At 31.6% G+C, this 22,913-nt stretch overlaps 2 protein-coding genes and 1 long non-coding RNA gene across 3 annotated transcripts in view; all 3 read right to left on the reverse strand.

Annotated features, from left to right (window-relative positions):
- Nucleotides 1–338: 338 nt before the first annotated feature.
- Nucleotides 339–1,176, reverse strand: LOC115888825. Its single transcript, XR_004051321.1, has 3 exons — nt 1,037–1,176; nt 571–713; nt 339–426 (listed from the first exon to the last, which is right to left on the reverse strand). It is a non-coding gene; the product is annotated as an uncharacterized LOC115888825 (long non-coding RNA).
- A 920-nt stretch (nt 1,177–2,096) lies between these two features.
- On the reverse strand, nt 2,097–11,433 carry LOC115888885 (carboxypeptidase Q-like). The gene is made up of 8 exons (XM_030908752.1): nt 11,048–11,433; nt 10,739–10,902; nt 9,142–9,230; nt 8,300–8,322; nt 6,881–7,128; nt 5,097–5,279; nt 3,016–3,132; nt 2,097–2,356 (listed from the first exon to the last, which is right to left on the reverse strand). The coding sequence occupies exons 1-8, from the start codon at nt 11,240–11,242 to the stop codon at nt 2,143–2,145; spliced, it is 1,233 nt and encodes a 410-aa protein (XP_030764612.1). The 5' UTR covers nt 11,243–11,433; the 3' UTR covers nt 2,097–2,142.
- Nucleotides 11,434–15,696: 4,263 nt separating this feature from the next.
- Nucleotides 15,697–22,913, reverse strand: part of LOC115888886 (DENN domain-containing protein Crag) — a 42,917-nt gene continuing 35,700 nt past the window's right edge. Inside the window, exons 20-23 of the mRNA XM_030908754.1 lie at nt 22,666–22,807; nt 19,574–19,780; nt 16,036–16,415; nt 15,697–15,894 (exon numbers count right to left, since the gene is read on the reverse strand). Coding sequence (XP_030764614.1) covers nt 16,319–16,415; nt 19,574–19,780; nt 22,666–22,807 — 446 coding nt within the window. The 3' untranslated portion in view covers nt 15,697–15,894; nt 16,036–16,318. The remainder of the gene's footprint in view (nt 15,895–16,035; nt 16,416–19,573; nt 19,781–22,665; nt 22,808–22,913) is intronic.

Raw genomic sequence — 22,913 nt, forward strand, 5'->3', positions numbered from 1 at the left:
GTTCTAAGATAATATACTCTGTAATGGGATAATATACTCTGTTCTGTGACGTTGCTTTGTGATCGGGAAGATCATTTTGTCGGCAATAAAGTATTTGTATATTTGTATTTTACATATGACAAATAGAGTGTGAGTTGTTTCAGACCTTTAAAAAAAATACCCAGAAACAGGGTTGTCCCAGAAATAGGGTTGGTCTGAATTTCTATGTGATAATAATTAAGGAACCATAAAAATATAACTCAGAGACTTACTGGAATTTTTTCCCTTAAAAATGATGAAATCTACCGATGAATATTAAAAACCAGTAAAATATATATTCACACAAAAGAAATAATATTTTATACTTATAAGTCCTGATGCATCGTTCGTAATATTCACAAAAAGGATAAATGCACTGCCCTGTAACTGTATTGAATTGTATAAAATCTATAAAAAATAAATAAATAATATTACATTTCCTTTTGTGTCATATTAAGATTAAATATAGGTATCTTAAAAAATATGGTTAGTTTGTTAATAAACATTTAATAAATTTATTAAAATTGTTTTTCAATAATAAAATAAACTTACTTTTAATCAGATAATAGAAATTATCCAATCTTGTGAACCAGAATAATGGCCAAACAGAATTATACATATAAAGGGTGATCAAAAGTCTCTTCTCTTAGGTGTTCTTTAGGTGCTGGAACTGTATTATCATTGTAATAACACTCCTAAAAAGGAAAATTAAAAATTAAAGCATTATACCTATTAAAACAATGCAAATTTGTTAACTAAAATATTTCAACCAAAAAAAAATGGCGGAAAAAATACTTCAATATTTGGAAATATGAAGCAATAACATTCTAAATAACTTTACTTTTATTGTACAATAGAGGCATCACAGTTCAAGAAACGTATCTATATTTCCATATACTCAACTCTGAAAACGAAAATTATGAAAATTGGAAAACTATATAAGCTTTTAATGACGATGTGTTTGCAATATTCTAAGTGAAAAAGTCTATAGAAACTAGACAAAATAATGGGTACTTACATTTTCAGAAGATTAAAATGGCCTTAAGGAACAGAATAAACTCAAATAGTGCACAGAAAAATAACTTTTTCTATCAAAAAATCAGTAAAATTTTAAGAACTACAACGAATTTTGGAATTTCTGTTAACTGAAAATGTCGCACGTCAACGTTGTCAGATTGAACACGTAAAACAGAATGGTCATTTTTTGTTTAATAAATAATAAATAATGATGTCTCTTAAAGAAAATATATTATTTATTCTACCGAAACAAAGTTTGTATTATATAGGTATTTATTAGATTTATTATGATTTTGTAACGGTTCGATTGATCTTGGACTTACAAAAAATATTGATTTAGATTAGTTTGAAGTTGGTTTGAAGCTTTCTCTAATATCTTGGCAACTCTGAAAACACTTTAGTTCATAATTTTCTCACTTTTTCCACATTGGCGCCACCGGCATTCTTCTTCTTTTTCGTATTTTAGGCTTTAAAAGAACCCTAACCACAGAATCAAAGTAATATTTTTCTTCTTTTTTATATTTATGGCTCGAAACATGGGCACCCAGAGATTTGACATAGCTCTTCTTTCCTCTTAAATGGCTTGAAGTTATATAGGTCATTCGGCCAGTGTCCAGAAAAAAATAATCAAAAGGCGAGAGTCTAAATTATAATCTATGGTTAATTATCAGACAAAGAAAACAAAAAAAATAAACATCTGCAACAGGCTTTCAATAAAAAGGCAAAATTAAATAAATAATCGAAGAATATTATATACTTGTAAATATGTAAATAATATTTCTTAAATAGGGCCAGATACGGCGGAGAACGCTAATAGAAATACATTTCTAATGAAGAGAATAAATTATATATTTTGATAAGGCCTGTTTTATTCTCATTTTTAAAATGTCTAGTTAATTTAAAACTATTTTAATGGAATCTTAACAATCTTAACATTTTACAATTAATTGAAATAAATGTTATATCTCTAAAAATAAAAAAGTTATTGCCTGTTGAAAGTGGATCAATATAAAATTTAAAACACTAGGTACAAGAAAATATTAAATAAATGAAAAACAGACATTCATTAATACTGTAATTATCGTTTAATATTTTTAAAATCTAAATTCAATTTATTTTCTTAGGAACTAGTTTGACCAAAGGGTCTGTTCGTATTTTGTTAATGTTGTCCAGTACAAAATTGTCCCTTTCTCTTGGGAATTCCTCAGATAAATCGGCTATTATATAGGAGACTACGGCCCATACCGCTGTGGCTTTATCCAGATCGTCAGGGTCTAAAACGTCCATGGTATCAGCCTGGGTGTGATGGAACCAAAAGTATCTAAAAGAATATTAGAATTATTATAATTTCCTACCAAGACGTTTAGCTTTTTGAATGACATTTTGAGGGTAAAAGTTACTATAAGTGCAACATATTTTAATGATGAAAAAATCTGACAGATTTACAAGGGACTAGGGTTGCCACCAGAGAATAGGTACGTGTTGCCACCTTTTTGTCAAGTAAAACCATAAAATAATTGGACGTTGGACTATGAAAAAGGACCGTCGCGCAGATGGGGGGGGGGAGAGGTTAAGTTGTCGATTGCGAATTAAATTAGGATGAAAGGAATATTGCTGGTTGCGGTAGATAATTTTTTCAGAGAAAATACGTAAATAAAAAGGACTTTTTAGGGTAAAAAAAGTCAAAAGGACAATTTGTTCCAAAAAAGGACTGTCTTTTTCAAATAAGGACAGGTGGCAACCATGATTATTACCATGATACAAAGAAAACATTGTTTTCTTTATATCATCCAAGCGATAATCACTTAAATGATTATCACTTATTAATCATATCCTTCTATATAGGAAAAATATACATAGAGTTGTATAATCACTGGAACATTTTTCTAAAAAAACTGTATGTCACTGACTTTTTACTCTGATTAGCTCAATTGAATAGACCAATTATTAATGCCGATTACCAATACAAAATGTTCTTACTTGTCATTGGCGTTGAGAAGACTACCTCCTGGGATCAAAGATTCTGTCCACGAGGATATATCTGAACCAACAGCAGAGCTAGACTTTGTTTGTGTGGCATTTATTGGAGCCAAAAACCTAATAAAATGTATAATATAAAAAATTACGGCATTCAACATTAATCAGAAATCAAAACTTAATGAAAACAACTGTGATACTTTGTGCATACTCCTAATCTATTATATTACAAACTTTTAGTAAGGGTGTATTCCGTTGCTTACCTTAGTTATGGTTTTATGTTCCGTTTCTATCATGCGTTTCTATCGGTTTCCTGAAAGTTTTATTATTACGGAACACGGTTCCTGAAAAATTCGGTTATAACTGTCACCAAACTAACCAGCGCGAGAAGTCTGGTTCAGAGAGGTCTGTTTTTTTCTGGTTTTGTTTGTCAATGTCATTGATGTGACAGAAATCAAGTAAATATTGGAAGTTCGAGTGAAATTGTCATTTAATTTCTAAAATTTGTAATAATATTTTGTATTTACATCCAAAAGCAATGGAGGTAGGCAGTAAAGGTAAATAAATTTCATTAACTAAGTAGAATTACTTTTTAGGAGCATTTAAACTCATTGCTTCTTAAAGTCAGGAGCATTTAAAGAAAACATGAAAAACAAGACAACAAGTAATCGTGAATGTTTTGTAAGCTATAAAAATATAAATATTGATTAGATTTGTTTATTTATTATTGATTTGTTTTAATATTGGACCTGCAAATCTTCACTTGAACTGTCTAACGAATTTAACAATTTATTAATAAAGTACTTTTCAATATTAAACTCCATTGAAAAGAAGAAGCAAATGTAAAAGTAGAGAATAGGTACATTAAAAATGCATAAAAGATACATTTTATAATAGAGGTATTGAAATTTAGAAAACTTCACATTTGACGTTTCCAATACTATATGGCATATATCGCAAATTTGTACCGACGACTCTCGGTATCTCTACCGTGAGGTTGACAAAGGCACGGTAGAGATACCGATTTTCGTCGGTACAAAATTGCGATATCTGCCATAGGGCCGATCGGTAACTATGACAACAACAATCAACACATGTTTACTATATACAAATATGTACCGATAGCTGTCGGTAACTTATCGATACCGACGATTGTACAGAACAGCGCCCCAGGGGCGGGAAAGTGAAATAGCAAAAGCGGTTCCACCGTTTCCACGGAAATCTCAAATAAAATAGTTCCAGCCCTAGCCACTAGGTGGTAGTGCAATTAATTTTTAGGTTAAGAAGTTGCTACTAGTTATTGCCAGATGGCGTTAAATCAGAATTTTTTTTTAGTTTCCATAGTTACCAATGGCCATTGTCATATTATTGTCAAATTCTCAAAAAATATTGTCGTTGTCATAGCGCCAATCATAATATTATCAAATAAATGATTATCAAAACGTTTTTCAAACTATAATTTGTTATATGTGTTGTGTATGTGTTTTAATTAGACAATTCCTTTTGTTTGTGGTCCTAAAAATATAATGTAAGTCTTTTATTTTTGCCATCATTTAAGTACCTATTTATATTTACTCCATTTACAAAACTTTGGGCGTATTACGTTGGTCTTGTTTTATTATAATAAATGATGTTTAAATATTTGACTTATAAATAAAAACTTTAAATAATAAATAATATTTCACATGTTTGGCTTTAATTTTATTTAATAATTGTATAAATTATGCTGTTAAATCTTATTTTTTACACATAACAACGATACTTGTTATTAGTATTGTTGAATTTGTGTAAAAAATAAGATTTAATAATCAAATTTAATTATTTTAGAGTAAAATTCAATAAATACGATCATTTAAAAAGCCCGCGCTTCGATCCATTTAAAACAAGCCCTACTCAATAGATGGCGCCACTTCTGTAGGACCATTTTTCAGTATGGCAGAGTCCATTCTTTTTCTAGCTAGGTATATTCTTTGATCAAACTGATGTTTTTCAGGAACCGCTCTTTACCGTAGTTTACCGGTCTGGTTCGCCTGGTTTTGCAACGGAATACAGCCTAAGTCTGTGCTTATACATATCTAACTTACTTGACAATTTCGTTGATTATGCAACCTCCTTTAGTACCAGCCGCGTATTCGATACCCAGCGGAGTGAAAGTACCTTCATCCGATTCCATAACGAAAGTGAAGTTACCCAGTTCGTTGAAATGAGTGGCGTTGTAAGCCTGCCATCCTATCAAGCCGGGTTCTTCAGCAGTCCAAAGTACTGCCCTGAACAAGAAACATTACATTCTTTTTTAATTTTGTAATCTATCACTTATTTTATTAAAATTATGACTATGGCCTACATGGAATAGAAGGTAATGAAAAAGCAAACGATCTAGCTAGAAAAGGAGCGAACACTCCACTAACTGGACCAGAACCGTTCTGTTTCCCAAGTGGAAACCAACTTAAAGCAGAAGTCAAGAAATTGAAAGGCTCCATCCGTAACCTGGAATGAGAGTCCTCCAACGGTCTTTAATAGATTTTTATAAAAGGGCTTAATAGGAGATATTTTTTTCACAGTATAAGTGTAAAAAAAGGTGTTATAAAAAGTTTATGTGATAGGGCAAAAATAATATGTTCAGACGACATTTCACTAAACAGAGATATAAACCACATAAAAAATACATTAATAAAAAACGAGACTACCCGCCATATTTTGTTGACAAAACATTAAACGAAATATAGACCCCAAATCATAGACACAATGATAACAATACACAATACCGTGCTGGCAACTGTTACTTTTGGGTCGGCATTTACATGTGTGGAAGTAAATCGCATAAGGATCTTATTAAGTCGGAGTGAGAGAAATGCGACCGACCGACGCGACGCGCGACGGTGTGCTGTTGCGGCGTTGCCGATACGCCTTTCCCTATCAAGTAAAGTAAAATCACGATCGCAAACCGCTTATTTTTAAAAGACTTTTTTTTCAAGAGATAACTAGATAAAATCATTAGACATGTTTCTGAGCATCTGAAATGGAATTATAAGGATATCGTTAGGGTGTCATTTTTTTTATAACGAGAAAACGTCAGTAATCGCGATAATTTAAAAACTGAACTTTTTAACACATAACAGGCCATAATTCAAGTCAAGAACCACTTTAGATATTGAAACTTTTTTTATTTTCAAGATCGGATATTTTACAACATGTTTACATAAGAAAAATTCGATAAGGTTGTTTTTTCTATTCAAAAATTGTAAACAATCCATCCATTTACTTTTAGAGCATAGCAATTTTCAGCAATCGTGTAATTTTTTTTATTTTAGATTTTCATATACTGTCTACAAAGAAAATACAGCAGAAATATTAATAAAGTTCTTGAAAAAACTACAATCTATTATTTCTAATAGATTTCGAGATATCGATTTTTGAACTCAGAGTTCTAATAGCGCGACCACTATCGAACACCCACTCAATTTCACTTATTTTTACCAAAAATGCAAGTGTTTCTAGTTTGCACTTAAAAAAATTCAAGCTATAGAGAAAATTACAACGATTCGTTAATAAATGAACAAATTAAGTATCACGAGACGTAATTAAATCGTGAAGCTGAACGCATGACGTACACCTTTCCCTAGAACTTTAAGTACTGACAGAGGTATTGATTGGGTCGAGCGGTCAACTGCGACAAATCTGCTATATCCCCTTCCACGTCTCTTAGCGATGTGCACAGTTTCTCGGTTTATTTCATATGTTTGGCAACGTGTTTACTGTCCTCTCTTTGTTCAGTACATTATAAACGCATTGTACTCTTCTTACATACGAAGATCTCGACCCAAGACTAACCTTTGCCAGCCCTTAGTATAGTTATCCAAATACCCACCTTAAAGTTCTTTTGGCTCTCAATCCTAAACCTTTAAGTACTGCCAAGGCATACCAACTGATGAAAGCGCCACCACCGTCATCCATAGCACCTACGCCGACATCCCAGCTGTCAATGTGACCGCTGATGAGAACAACTTTCTCTGGAAGGGACGATCCCGCTATTTCTCCCACCGAGTTACGAGATTTTGAGTCTTCATATTTAGTGTAGTTTAACGAAAGCTTAATTTTGATTGTTTCGCCTCTATCCTAAAAAAGAAGAAATACGCATACATATATATATTTTTTTTTGATGTCCGATGATACGATACGATATTAATATTAATTACGCAGTTTTTAAATATATTGCATTTCCATGCCTCCGTTCATCGGATATACGATTTGCTTGCGATTGGTGTCATTTTATTGTCGATGTGTTGTCGATATTGAGCATAAAAAATTCGCCGTGTGTTTCAGGAATTAAGTAACTAGGACAAACATATGTGTAGCATATTTAGTTTCATAAAAAGTAGCAAAGTAATGTGAAAATCGCATCATTGTATCTCTACTCATAAACGAGAAATCCTATAAAACACACGAAAATGGGATACCCTGTACAGATGTGATGGGCAGTAGTCTACCGGCAGCCAGACGACCCGCACTTTAGTCAGGAGAGCATAGCAAAAAATATATTAAAGAACCAGCTTTCTTAAAATTCTCGTTGTCCCGACATTGCGTTGCTAGTCCTTGTAATATTATATTTCTATTAAGGTTAAATTAAATCTGTCAAAAAAGTGTCAAAACGTCCGTTATCGTACGATCTTTCTCCGTTGACGGGCTGGAGTAAAAATTTACGGATGAAAAGTGGCGCGAAAACGCTATGACCAATCAGAGCGCCGTCGGACCATCGTATCAAGCATGAAAATCAAGCCTGGGTGCCGTTTTTTCCTTTTAAGGTACGGAACCCTAAAAACGATAGCTGGGCACAAAAATTGATATGATATCAATTTTAAAGCATTGTTAAATTTAAAAAGATACCCTATATACAATACTAGCATATACCAGCGACTTCGTTCGCGTCGAATTAATCATTTGTAATGGTGATGATAAAGCAAAGCAAAAATTTCCATTAACATACAAACTGGATAAAATTTTCTCACATTTATGTCAGCATGAGAAAAAACAATATGACGATATTATTATATAACTTGGCGGACCAAGGGTCGTCGCGAGGGGTGGTGGGACGGACGGCTCATTTTCATTCTGGAAGACTAGCAGCGACGTTGCCAATAGTTCTAGACGTTTCAGCACATTAAACAGTAAACATGTCCTTTAATAGTAACGCATATATCCTCTGGTTAATCACGCATGCTTCTTTAAAAATAAACTATTAGTTTAATTAAGAAATTGAGATTTATTGATATCCGGTGAAGGTTTTAACCTTTTCTGCAAAAGGGTACCTTTCTGCAAATCAAACTAAGTAGATAGGCGCAAATTTGAGATGTGGCAATGTCGCCTTCTCTATTTCAGTTGGTTTTTACAGTACGTAGTCAACCTCCGATTGTTTGATTGGATTAAAATGCACAATGTGATATCTGTTCTTCCTAAATCTATGGTGCTGACCAATAGCGCCAGTTATCACCTGTGACGTAGCGACCAACCTGCGCAATATCATACCTTGTATTCTTTGTACCATGCAGCCCACCTGATGAAGGGTAGGCCCAGAAACCGGTTGTGGGAGTGGAGCTTGGTTCCCCCCTTTACGACAAGCAAAACAATTTTCTTTTTACTTTTTATTTTTTAAATTTTTTCTCTACTTTCGATTTTTCGAAATTAGAAAAAATACACAGCTAAAGGCAAGAAAATATTATTTATTAATAGTAGAATACTAGACATATATTCTGTCCAATGAAATGATCCATGACAGCATGACAGTGGCAGTTGTGTCTGTCATTTTTACTCACATGTAAGTGGTGCTTTCTATAATTTTTTTGAGAGAGTATTATAATTATCAGTACTAAGTATTATTTATTATCAGTACAAAAATTCTCAATCATGAGTTGCAATTACTAAATTAAAAAAAAATCAATATATTTTTGCATAGTCATTGTACTCAAGACGATTTTTCTTATCTTGGTAAAACCAATCTGGTTTTATCCAGCACTGAAGTGGCATTAGGATATTTGATAACAATATTTTTCAAACAAATAATGTTTGACATTTTAACATTATCGAGTGTTTTTTTTCTATTTGTTTATATTTGTTTCATATAGAGGTTCTTACCTTCGGCTGGAGTACTGACAGATCCACCTAAACCCAAAACAGGCAGCTTGACTTGTCTGGGCTCCAATAATTCGGCGTATTCATAATTTCTAAGACAATAATATTTATTTAATTTTTGCTCCAAAGTGTCTGTACCAGGTGACAATAAAATTGTTGTACAGACTACGATTTCATTGTTTTTGTCTGATATATTTCAACATTAGATAAACAGTGTGTCAAAAAAGTGTAAGTAGTAAGTAGTGTAAGTTATTCTACACATAAAAAAACAAGTTCCTATGAACATATGTCTTAAAATGCTTCCCGACGAAGTTACATCAATAATAAATATATTTTATTTATAAGAATATTGGTAAACTGTTTTTTTTTCTGGAAAGTTGGTTCTCTTTGACACATTTTAATGCCAAAGCGAATGACGTTAGTGTAAAATTCCGTAACACCCATGGAAGGGTACTTTCCATTATAGTAAATAGTACTACTGGTCGTACTTTTTTTATTCAGAGCTGTTACGGGATTTTACACTATCACCATTCGCTTTGGTATTAAAATATGTGCAAGAGTACCAAATTTCATGAAAAACAGTTTATCAATGTTCTTAAAAATAAACAAAATTTTATTGACACTGTGTATAGTTTATAAAAAAATATCTTTTTGTGCAAATTGTATTAGCCACACTTTGAAGGCATTAGAAAAAGGGAGATAGGTAATAATTGCAAACATAAGAAAAAGGTTTAAAAATGTTGGTCTTAAAAGTGGCTCACCCCTATCAACTTTTTTATTTTTCCAGATAAAAAAAAACGAGATTTGGTATGTTAGTATATGACATAAATTAGGATTGATTGACATGTTCAATTATTTTTGGTCACTTCCTGTTCCACCGGAAATGACTACAACTTTTGATTTTTAAAGGGAACCCTCGGTATTTTTTTTACTTTATTCGATAGAATACGACATTCTGAATAGAATGACATATCGTATGTCAATTTTTGACATTCTCACTTAATACATAATCGTATTTTAGATTTCAATCTAGAGTGCCATGACTATGTTAAAAACACTAATTTTTAATCAATGAGCTTTGGAAAAATACATTTGATCATCTAATGCTTTTAGTGTCTCATCCTGGCCGGTTAAAAGATGTCCAAATTGTATTTTTAGTCATATCTCAATTTTTTCAAATGGAACGAGGGTGGCTCATTAATATATTTGGAAAAAGCATTTTTTTACGAATAATTTGATACCACACACTTGGTATTTCGAGTTAAATATTCGTTATGAACCGCAAGTTATAATTTCAAATAAACCATATGCAAAAATGTCAAAAGTTGACATATGATACATATATCATTCTATTCAGAGTGTTATTTTCTATCGAATAAAGTAAAAAAAATACCGAGGGTGCCATTTAAAAATCAAAAGTTGTAGTCATTTCCGGTGAAACAGGAAGTGACCGAAAACAATTGAATACGTCAATCAATCCTAATTTATGTCATATACTAATATACCAAATCTCGTTTTTTATCTGAAAAAATAAAAAAGTTATAGAGGTGAGCCACTTTTGAGACGCACCCGGTATAATATAATTTTTTGGATAACTTACCTCACCCAGTGTGGAATATCAACATCTTCACCGTGTACATTTTCCAGGTCATTTTCAGTCATTAAGTTCAACGCATAATCTATGGCATTTTCCAAATTTTCAGTACCGGAAACGCGAGCACCAAACTTGTCCACAAACTGAGCCAATTCTTTGTAGGTACCACCCTAATATGAAAAAATATATTGAAAATCTAATATTTGATTGTAACACAAAAATAGTACTAAATAGTTGGCTTGGAAATAAATTTCTAAACCAACTGTGACGTCGTTTTTTTAGTATATAGTATTGTATATAAAGGCATATACTTACTTTATACTTTCCATTAATTAAACTGTTAATAATCTTATTCGCCGTGTCTTCGTATGAATGAATTTCATCCAATAATTCTTGTGATAAATTACAGGAATCTTCTTCAATTACGTTATTGTAATAATTGCCTACATATTTGCTGTTTGCAAATACAGGCAATGCAAAAACGAGCAATATTTTAATATAATCTCTCATTTTTGTACAAATCACCTTTAAAAAACACAAACTAAAACACTTCAAACGTGCACGACAAGACCTTTTATATAAAATCTGTATTATTTAAAAAAAAAATCGTCCGGGTACTTGAAATTAAAGTGTATTTTATTTACATTTTTGTTATTGAAACGTTTATTTAATTGATGTATATCACAGACAGTCAATTTAAATAATATATCTCTAAATAGATGAAGGCATTTATTTAGAGAGATAAGCGCTTCAAGAAGGAATAATGATGATAACCTTTTCAATATTGCTTCACATAATAGTATTTATTTATATCTAGCTATTACTAATAAAACTTACGTAATAAAAGTAGGTAATTTATACTCTGGAGTTAATTTGTTAACTACGGTATTAAATAAAAATAATATTTAAATCGAACTTGATCACAATAACTGTTGTTATAGACGCCGATGTGTCTACATAATATTGATAATGTTTATAAAGACTAGATATCGCAACAAACTAGCTTTGGGATGATTGCACAAATGCCATAAATTACTAACGAGAACTAATTAGCAATATCCGTTAGAGAATGGTTGCATAATATAAATACCAATGATAAATACGGACTATACAGGGTATTCAACCAGTAGTGAGTTTAAAATAATCTGATATGCATATTTATAATCTTGATAAAATAAAAATCGGTAAAAAAACTTTTAAGTTAAACGGTTTTATCTTATGTGTACCTCCCTTTTTTGTTTTGGGTACCTTAACAACAGAACTATTTAATTACTATTTGAATTCCAAGTCCGACGCTGCGCTGGTTTTTCAAATTATAAAATCTGATTATATTCATCGCAACAATACTGATCAGCGCTAATTAACATTGAATAAAGAAAATCGAGCCAATAGAAAGATTCAAATAAATAATATCTAGGTCAGCAATTTAAAGATATTATTTTTAACTTTTTTATTGTGAATAGCCCCATTTACCCCATTTACCCCACGCCATTGTTAAGTTTAAAGGCTTATAAATTTTGTAAGGATGAATAGATTAAATATTAAAACAAAACAGAGCCGGACTTGAAATTAGTTTAAATAAATTGTGTTTGAATGTCCGAAACAAAAAAAAAATAAGTGTAGCATCTCATTGTACTCAGGAGACCGAGTTCTTTCATAAGCTGAAATAAAAATTGCAGGTCCGTATATAAAAAAACTAAGTTAACCTCTGTATCTCACAAATTATGAGCTAATTTGAATTTCTAAAAATACCATCAGAAAGTGGCTACGAAAATATGCAATTAGTTTTTTGATTTTCAAAAAAAAACGACGTCCGTTTTTTTCAAAAAAACTCAGCAATCCTTGGAATTTTTAAAACTTTTTTGATGGCATCTTGGTGAACATCTCAAAGCGCAACTTTAGCCCAATTTAACCATGTTCGTATCTATTACGGTTACCGAGATGCCAATGCTCGTACCTCGAATTTGTAGCACCCTGTATAGATAAAATACAGTAAATAATTTTAGTTTAAAGAATGATTAAATGTTCTATTTTATTGTATTTTTATTTTATTATAAGCAGCGATTTTGGCATGCGGTTTTCTTGCATTCTGCATACGTGACCAGCCCATCTTAAGCGGGACTTTGTAATCATGACTTCAATACTCTCGCAAGTTAGCTTTTTCAAGGACCGATACGTTTGAGACACGATGGAACCATTTTATTCTTAAAAGTTGTCTAAGATGTCTCTGTTTCAACTTGTTTAATGCGTTCATGTGTCGGCGGTACGGCACCCAGGTTTCGCTTCCATATAACATGGTGGGAATTATTATCGCTCGGTACACCGCAAGTTTAGTTTTTGTGCTCAAGTCATGATTGTAGAAAACCCTGTCTTTTAATTTCCAGAATGCTCTTGACGCGCTGCTAATCCTGTGCTGAATTTCAGAGTCGATATTGGCCTTTTCCGAAATTAAACTGCCGAAATAAATAATACGTTTTTGTAGAATACATACCTGCAGCTTGCTGAGCCATTTTCAATCAAAACAATAATATAAACGTAAAAAGAGCACAAGAACAACAACAATTTATAACTTTAAACATAAAATTTAGCCATTTACCTCTTATCTGTGAGAAGTAACAACTTTGACATTTCGTTGAAACAAATGAATGCAACTAAACGCACCCATAGCAACGCCATTCATGGCAGACATGATTTAACTTATCATTTATCTTTTTTTGGGAAATGTTAAACACATTTGCTTTTTCGAATTTCGATCACCTTTTTCATGCTAATACCCCACCGTGCGCCGTCGTATCTGTATCTAATGCCCAAACCTCTCTCCTGCAGTTTGCTATCTACTATAATGGAGAGCGCTGCCATGAATATATTGAATAGGAGAGGCGCTAAGACACATCCCTGCCTAACTTAAAAGATAATGTTTAGTGAAAGTACTTTTTTATTTATAAATATTTATTTAATTCTGTTTTTAGTATTTATTCTTATGGCGGCAACATAGATACGTTATCTGTAAAAATTTCAACTGTCTAGCTATAACGGTTCATAAGATAGACCTTTGTGACAGACGGACGGACGGACAGCGAAGTCTTAGTAATAGAATTCCCGTTTTTACCCTTGGGGTACGGAACCGTAAAAAGGAAAGAATATAAAATTTTTGAAGAAATTAACAATATATTTATTGAATTGCTATTTTACAATAATAATTTTTTGATAATATACAGTTTACTAAAATAACACTTTAAATTAAAAGTAAGCCAATTAAAATAACGTCTAAAAATCTATTAACACTAATCAACTGTACAATAAAAAAGTTAACCTCCTAAAACAACCATAACAAATTACAAAATAAATAAAAGAAAACCTCTTACGCCGTTAAAAAGGTTTTAATATTTTATTTTTGCTTTATATTTGAGAACAAAGTAGATATACAGAGCATTTTACTTTTTTATATTAACATAAAAGTTGTAAAATATTTATCATAATTATTCAAAATATTAAAAATTGTTACAACAGTAAGACTCTGTACATCAAATAATTCGAATTTATAAAAACCCTAGATCATATATATACTTACGTGGATAAATCAACGCCGTTAGTTTAGCATTAAAAAATATGTCTCCGACATCACGACATGCCATTTTCAAACCTTTTTATTGTACTTATGAAACGTTCAATAAGTTTGTCTTTTCCGAGGACCTTACTTTGCGCCATGCGCATTAAAAGTTGCACGTATTTCTAAAATAATCACAATTTTTTACGGTTTAGAATACCAACTTTTCATTGTCATCCTATTGTCATGTGTATTGTCATAATCTTATTTCCACTGTGTAACGATGCTTGTTTTTTGCGTTTTTTATTTTAAAAATTGTATTAATTACTCTTCTATAGGCCGCTTTTATATAGCCAAGGATGCAAGTGTGTTCAGTGAGAAGTTAATTTTAAGTTTGTGCAATTATATTTCTATTTTTTTTTCGTTGGACTTTCTAAATACTCGTAAAAATGACTAGAAAGTGTTTGGTGTGTGGAAGTTCTAATATAAAGGTCCCCGAATTACCTTTTCATAGACAAGTAAAGTATTCAGTTGTACTTTTATTTATTTTTTTTTTTTTTTATTGTTTTAATATTTTACTTTATATTTGAGAACAAAGTAGATATACAGAGCATTTTACTTTTTTATATTAACATAAAAGTTGTAAAATATTTATCATAATTATTCAAAATATTAAAAATTGTTACAACAGTAAGACTCTGTACATCAAATAATTCGAATTTATAAAAACCTTAGATCATATATATACTTACGTGGATAAATCAACGCCGTAAGTTTAGCATTAAAAAATATGTCTCCAACATCACGACATGCCATTTTCAAACCTTCTTTATTGCACTTATGAAACGTTCAATAAGTTTGTCTTTTCCGAGGACCTTACTTTGCGCATGCGCATTAAAAGTTGCACGTATTTCCAAAATAATCACAATTTTTTACGGTTTAGAATACCAACTTTTCATTGTCATCCTATTGTCATAATCATATGTCATAATCTTATTTCCACTGTGTAACGATGCTTGTTTTTTGCGTTTTTTTTATTTTAAAAATTGTATTAATTACTCTTCTATAGGCCGCTTTTATATAGCCAAGGATGCAAGTGTGTTGAGAAGTTAATTTTAAGTTTGTGCAATTATATTTCTATTTTTTTTTCGTTGGACTTTCTAAATACTCGTAAAAATGACTAGAAAGTGTTTGGTGTGTGGAAGTTCTAATATAAAGGTCCCCGAATTACCTTTTCATAGACAAGTAAAGTATTCAGTTGTACTTTTATTTATATCACAAAGAATATTGTTCTCGGTGTTTATATTAAACCACATGGCATAGTTTCTGGTTAGATTTCCTAAGAATATTGATATTTGTACGGAGTGGCTAAATGTATTTTTTATATAATTTAATTTTTGTGACGGTAAACATTCAATTTATTATTCAAATATATGCATTTTACAAATTAAATTTTTAAAATTAATGTTTAAATTTGGCGCGTGGACGATAAGTCCTCGACAAGGATAGAAAGAGTAGACGCACTAGGTGTACAACAAAAACAGAAGATAAATGGAAGTCGTTGATATGTTTGCGACAGTTTCCATAGTGATTTACTTATCCATGTAAGTATATACCGTATGATCGAATAAAAACGGCGTCCAGTTGGCTTGGAAATGACGATCGATGGCATTTCCTATATAAATTTACATATAAAATGACAGCGATCTTCATTTCATAGTCATCGCTGACGCCGTTTTTATTCGATCATACGGTATTATGATCTAGGATAAAAACAAACTAGCTGTGTTGTTAGTAAAGAAACAAAATATATCTCGCAGATTTAAAAATGACCAACAAAAATATCCTAAATAGAAAAAGTCGCCAACAAAAATTTATTTGAATGGGACGGATCATCATATGGTGTTGTAACACAGCGTTAACAAAAAAAGCTGAAACCTATGTGAAAAATTAAATAAAACTAAAAGTAAAAACTACTTTTAAAAGAATATTATTTCCGCTATCCACAATGTTCGTTGACGTTTCCGATAAGTCTTTTTCTAGGGTAACAGTAACGGACGAAAATACTGCCTGCAGTATAGAGAGTTAAGTGTGATAGGCTTGTCTTGAATTTCGAGCTGTGTCTTTTCACTGTATCTGAAAAAAATTATGTAATTGTAGGTTTATTTGTTGTTCTTTTTTGTCGTGGTAACTTTGATGTTATAGCATAATTATTGTACTAAAAATATGGGTTAAAATAGAAAAAATGTAGTAATATAGCCGCCCATACCAAAATATGTTAATAAAAAGGCAGTTCCTTTAGTTTCAAATTAAAGAAATTTATCCAATGTTTTTTTTATCTCAAAAAGTAAGACTTTGATTTTGATGTTATTACAAATTTTGTTGCAAATATTATTCCTAATCTTAAATTGAAAACCCCGTTTCGCTAGCTATTGTAATTTTGGAGTTACGATTTTTTAAAATTTTTAACCCCCTCCCATACCCCCTTACCAACCCCCCACCCCCACCAAAAACTAATGGTCAGATTCTCGAGTGCCACAGTATTTTTGTGCCAAATTTGGTTAAAATCGGTTTGGCGTTTTTGAGTTATCTCTATAAAACTCTCCTACCAAATTTTGGTACTCCAACTTCAGATATAGTCTATAAAATGAATAACTTTGAATTTTGACCGTTATTTTTTACCAACATGGCAAATATAAAATCCCTCTGTCAAAAAAGTTCCTGATATTCTTTAAATTGAGTGCCTGAACGAATCAGATAGGTAACTCTTTTTACTTTCGTGAAATAGAAAAGGAATATAATAAAACAAGTGACAGTTCTTCCTCTTGCAAAAATCAACACGAAATGTCATAATTGACAAAAGTAAAATGTCATCAGCTTTTGACATTTCTAAATATTAGACTAATGCCGTCTCTAATAGAACAGCCACGGAGCGAGATTTATGACGTCACGCTAATTAGATACTACGGATTAATAAAAAATATGTTGTAGAATACATGGAAAAAATAATTATACCTCGTATTTTTGGTTTGTATTTTAATGATATAGTTTACATGAAATATATATAATATACAGTTAATAAATACAATATAATATATACCAAAAAATGCATTCGTTCAAATTCAAGGCAAGAAACTCATATATAATTTTATTATATACCTAAAAACTGCAAGAAATTTATTTTCCATTATATAATTTGGGCTAGCCGAAAAAAGCCTTTATTTACTATCGATAGTTGTGCCTCGGTGGTACGAAAGTACTACCATTGCACGCAGGCCGCTATCTTGCGATGCGGGACTTAATATCTTACCGCTACTTTACGACAAGTCGTGTTTATATACTCTGCGCTCTGCTCGACATATTGTGGAAATACTCAAGCTCACCTGATGATGGGGTAGGGCCTCGAAACCGGTAGTGAGAGCAGGTTGACCCACATTATGTCGAACACAGCGTGGAATTAATTTCTATATTAGCAGTTCAAGGCAAGAAACTCTTATATAATTTTATTATATACCTAAAAACTGCAAGAAATTTATTTTCCATTATATAATTTGGGCTAGCCGAAAAAAGCCTTTATTTACTATCGATAGTTGTGCCTCGGTGGTACGAAAGTACTACCATTGCACGCATGCCGCTATCTCGCGATGCGGGACTTAATATCTTACCGCTACTTTACGACAAGTCGTGTTTATATACTCTGCGCTCTGCTCGACATATTGTGGAAATACTCAAGCTCACCTGATGATGGGGTAGGGCCCCGAAACCGGTAGTGAGAGCAGGTTGATCCACATTATGTCGAACACAGCGTGGAATTAATTTCTATATTAGCAGTTCAAGGCAAGAAACTCTTATATAATTTTATTATATACCTAAAAACTGCAAGAAATTTATTTTCCATTATAATATATACCTATTTATAGTAATAAATACTTTGGCAAATAAACTAAGAACCATAGAAATGCAGCCAATGTTTTACAATATACAAACATATGTACATAAGATAATGGGTAAAATGTAAAATATATTTTAAATTTTAGGGTTTGAAAATCGATCTAATTTAACAAAAAGACATTCAATATCTACTAATAGTGATGTATTATTATTTGCATTCACAAAATTTATTTATATATTATAATGTTTACTGCAATTAATAAACCAATATAAACTTGTCAAAAGATGACCACATATTTTTTTAAATTATTATTCTTAACACAAAAACTATCTACATTGACTATGGAGTACGATTTCAGCTATATTGTAAAACATTTGCTGCATTTGTATGGTTCATAGTTTATCTGCCAAAGTATTTATTACTATAAATAGGTATATATATTGTATTTATTAACTGTATATTATGTATATTTCATGTAAACTATATTATTTTTAAAATACAAACCAAAAATACGAGGAATATATAGTTTTCCATGTATTCTACAACATATTTATTAATCTGTAGTATCTAACTAGCATGACGTCATAAATCTCGCTCCGAGGCTGTTCTATTAGAGACGGCATTGAGTCAGCATGGCCGCAAGTTGCTAACCTAATAAAATTAACACTAGAAAAGCCCGCGGGAACTGTCAAATTCAAAGTTATTCGTTTTACAGACTATACAATGGTACCACTAACAATTTTTTGTTATACAGAAATTAACATTTGTTTAAACAAATTTAAATATTACAAAAACTATTAATTTTAGGTATATAACATTATCGTTAAATAAAACTGAACATATCGAAATTAATTAAACCAAATTGTTTAAGTGATATTTTCAAAAGTCAATAACTCGGAAACGGGTGGTTTGAGGTACATTGTGTGTATTTCAGTTTTTGCTTAGAATTGAAGGAAGAATTGAAATATGCAATAATATACAGGGGGTTCTATTTAAAAAAATGAAACTTTTATGTTCTACGACTTTATGACCGACCCTGTATACTTAAATTTATTACTCGCTACTAGATATTTAAAAATCCTATAACTCTTTGTATTTAACTTTTTGCGGTACCTCCTATATTTTACCTAATAATCGACCGTTTCCATACATAACAGCGACCCTGTATAAAAAAGTTATAAAATTTTACGCAGAATCTAAAAATAAAATAAAAAATACAGTGTTGCATTTAAAAAAAAACATATGTTATATCCGCCACACTTTTTTGAAGCACCTTACTCTATAATAATTTGAAAATGCGTATCTTAACCTTCCCTATAACTTTTATATTTAACATTTTTTATAAACCTTGAAACAAATGAGACAATTGACTCACCCTGTACATATTTATTATAGGACTTACCTTGAATAGGCCGCTGTGTACTCTTTGTCGAAAGCGTTTATGTCGATCACCGACCTTCCCAAAGCTCTACAAGCCAGAAAGAGAACGTCTCTATAAATAGAGTTCGCCGTCCTTTGATTGTACGACTGTTCCCTCTCTTTGGCTAAACTTTTGATTGGTTCAGTCAAATCGTTTACTCTGATATAATTGATGATCTGCTGCATAAACCTGTAATAAATAAATCAATAAAAAGAAATCGCACATGTTTGAAATTGTAAATCTATGGTAAAGTCTAGTAGAACTATTGTAATCGCAAAATATTTTCCGATGCACGTCATCAATCATATCGACATTGACATTAAAGTCTATAAACCCGACTGAATGAAATTTTGACAAAAATGTTTAAATTTGTTGTATAGTTTCAGATACCGAGCTGCTCTTTATTTTACTTTATAGAGCAAATGATTGTAACAGATATTTTATTTAGATTAAAGCTGCAAAAATTAGTTTAAACCAAATTTTATTATCGCTATGTTGGTCACATTGCGCCATTTTCAGCAAGGTTGTCGTTTATTATTTGACAATTATCCTAATGTCAGTCATTATTTTGTATAATATCGTGTTGTTGTTGAATCTTTGTGAGTAATTCTAGTTTTTTGCCTATTTTCATTTTTTAAAAATTGTACTTTTAAGCACAAACAGTTCTTTTAAGAACTAAATTTTCGAGTTTTTGTATTGTATTTCTTGAAATTGTGTGTTGAAAATATGCCGAAGCATTTAAACAGTCGAAGCAAAGAGCTTGTAGCTTCCCTGATAAACTATTTTGAACGAGAATGTGACAATAAAGGTTCTTTATTACCCCTGACTGCAGTCAGAGAAGTAAGTTTGATTGACAAGCACATTACACCACTTTCAAAGTTATTTCTACGTTAGTTTTTATTAAATTCTGTGATTATTAGCACAGATTAGTTATCCGATAAGTATACAGATAAAAATATTGTCCCTAATTCGTGGTACGAAAGTTGTTTTTTATGACGATGTGCAAACGAGTCAAATTTCCTGTGCGCAAAAACAAACTCGCGTAAAATAACAATAAACAGCGCAATAGAGAGATATCGCTAAACCGAATAGCGTGCATGGACGTTAATAAGGCCAGGTGTTATTTTCTTTACGTGATTACGTGGTATTAACTCTCTTCATTTATAGTTATCGGATCGGAAAGAATTCTGATCGCGTCGCGTCCGCTATTTAAACTTAACCTAACTTTGAATTTAAAACTTTGAAATTGCTTTGTTTACTAGGTAACGGGTTTAAGGGCTAAAGTGCTTATTTCCCGTGCTTTATTGTTCAACGTCTGCCAGTGGGTTTAGGGCAACAAGCAACAAATTCTCTTAGAAGGGCTAAGTCGTCATCTGCTGTAAACCTAAGACTCTTTATAGGTTCTTTAGTATTGGAAGAGGTGGAATCCATATTTTGGGCCATATTTATTTAATTAAAACTAATCCCAGCTACTTAAATATCAAATTACCTAATAAAACTAAAGCAATAATTCAAAACAATTCAAACATAACCTAAAATAAAAGATCTCCCCGGCCGGCTCCGGTTGTCAAATACCCGCACATGCCCATTTAAGCAATGTTTAAACGTTATCAGAGGTTATTTAGAAAGAGCGCTTGGTGTAATAGATCCGCAAATTACGTCAGGCGGTAACGTTATTAGCGGATGTTGCGTTAAAAATTGACTCGCGCATATCGTAACCACGATAAGGTACGCGTAAATAGCGATATCGTTTTCCGATATCTCTCTAATAACTGTGCCGGTCAGGCGCTGTGCACAATTTTAGAGGCCATAAGTGGGCGTGCTATGTGCGCAAACTAGTCACCTAACAAGTGCCCGATTCCGAAAATTGGAACCACGAAAAACAATAAAGAAAAAACAAAGATTATAATCTATATAATCTGTGTTATTAGTTTGTGCATTAATATAGTCTGTGAAACGAATAACTTTGAATTGGACAGTTACCGCGGGCTTTTCTAGTGTTAATTTTATTAGGTTAGCAACTTGCGGCCATGCATTTTTCTTTGTTGTCTAATATTTAGAAATGTCAAAAGCTGATGACATTTTACTTTTGACAATTATGATATTTCGTGTTGATTTTTGCAAGAAGAGGAAGAACTGTCACTTGTTTTATTATTTTTCTTTTCTACTTCACGAAAGTAAAAAGAGTTAAAACGTAAAAACGTAAAAATCTTTAAAAAATGATATTATAAATATTTTGTTTGTCACTTTTAAATTAAGATTCACCTCATAAATCCATCACAATCTGGCAGCGCTGTCGTCGTCGCTTGTCACTCAAAGTTGCAAGCGACGCAAGTTGCAAGCGACGTTGCAAGTTGAAATTGTGGCAGAACTTAAATTAACAGTGACACTATTGCGACTTATCGAAAAAGACTGTAAACTAGTTAGTTGTGTAGCGTGCGGTAGATCTCGGTCAAAAATCGAGGGAATTCATGGAATAACTTTTCGCTAGTAAGTGACTATATAATATACATACGTGTAGTAAACCGATCATTTATAAAACTCACTTAAAATTAATTAATTATATATTTTTTCATGCATTTTTGCTTTTATTTACTACTTGTCAAAGATTAGATGTTACAGAATTTAGATACGTCAATTTGACTTACCTGCTTCAGTAGCGTATCGGATGTTTATGGTTATAAATAATTATTATAACTTATCTATTTTTATTAGATTTTTATATTTTTATAACAATTTTAGTAACTACCAACATTTACTGACAACGTAAAATAAAACAACAAATTATTGATCTACCCTAAATCATATTTTAACAAGTTTTGAATAAAATTAGAACGGCACTGATAAAGCGGAATTTAAGTCGGCCATTTTAGGAGCCCGTCGCGGTCAATTAAGATTTTTGATATGCTCCTTCCTTAATCTTTTTAAATAAAGGTTAACTACACAATAAAAAAATAGTGTCAGAGTTGGTTTGAAAAAAAAAAGATTGTTGTAAAGTTATGAATTAGAATGTCAATGCATCATTTCTAAACCAACTAGACACCACTTTTTTTACCTAGGATTTTAGCACTTACGATTTGTTGATTTTACTCCTGTCTGTAGACATAATTTGGTTACTGTCGCGTAACCTCCATAGAACATACATTGGTGGTCCGTCATTGTGGAATTTTGGCTCATCCCATAAACATTTTACCCTGACTTTGGCTGCTAATCGTTCTGGAATTAAATTGTATAATTTTTATACACATATTATTGTATAAACAAGAAAAATAGAAATAAAAATAAATATACATTGTTATATACAGGGTGGTCCAAACTGTAT

The sequence above is a fragment of the Sitophilus oryzae genome, unplaced genomic scaffold, assembly GCF_002938485.1.
Source record: "Sitophilus oryzae breed Bouriz unplaced genomic scaffold, Soryzae_2.0 scaffold_808_pilon_pilon, whole genome shotgun sequence".
In the NCBI taxonomy this organism is placed as follows: domain Eukaryota; kingdom Metazoa; phylum Arthropoda; class Insecta; order Coleoptera; family Curculionidae; genus Sitophilus; species Sitophilus oryzae.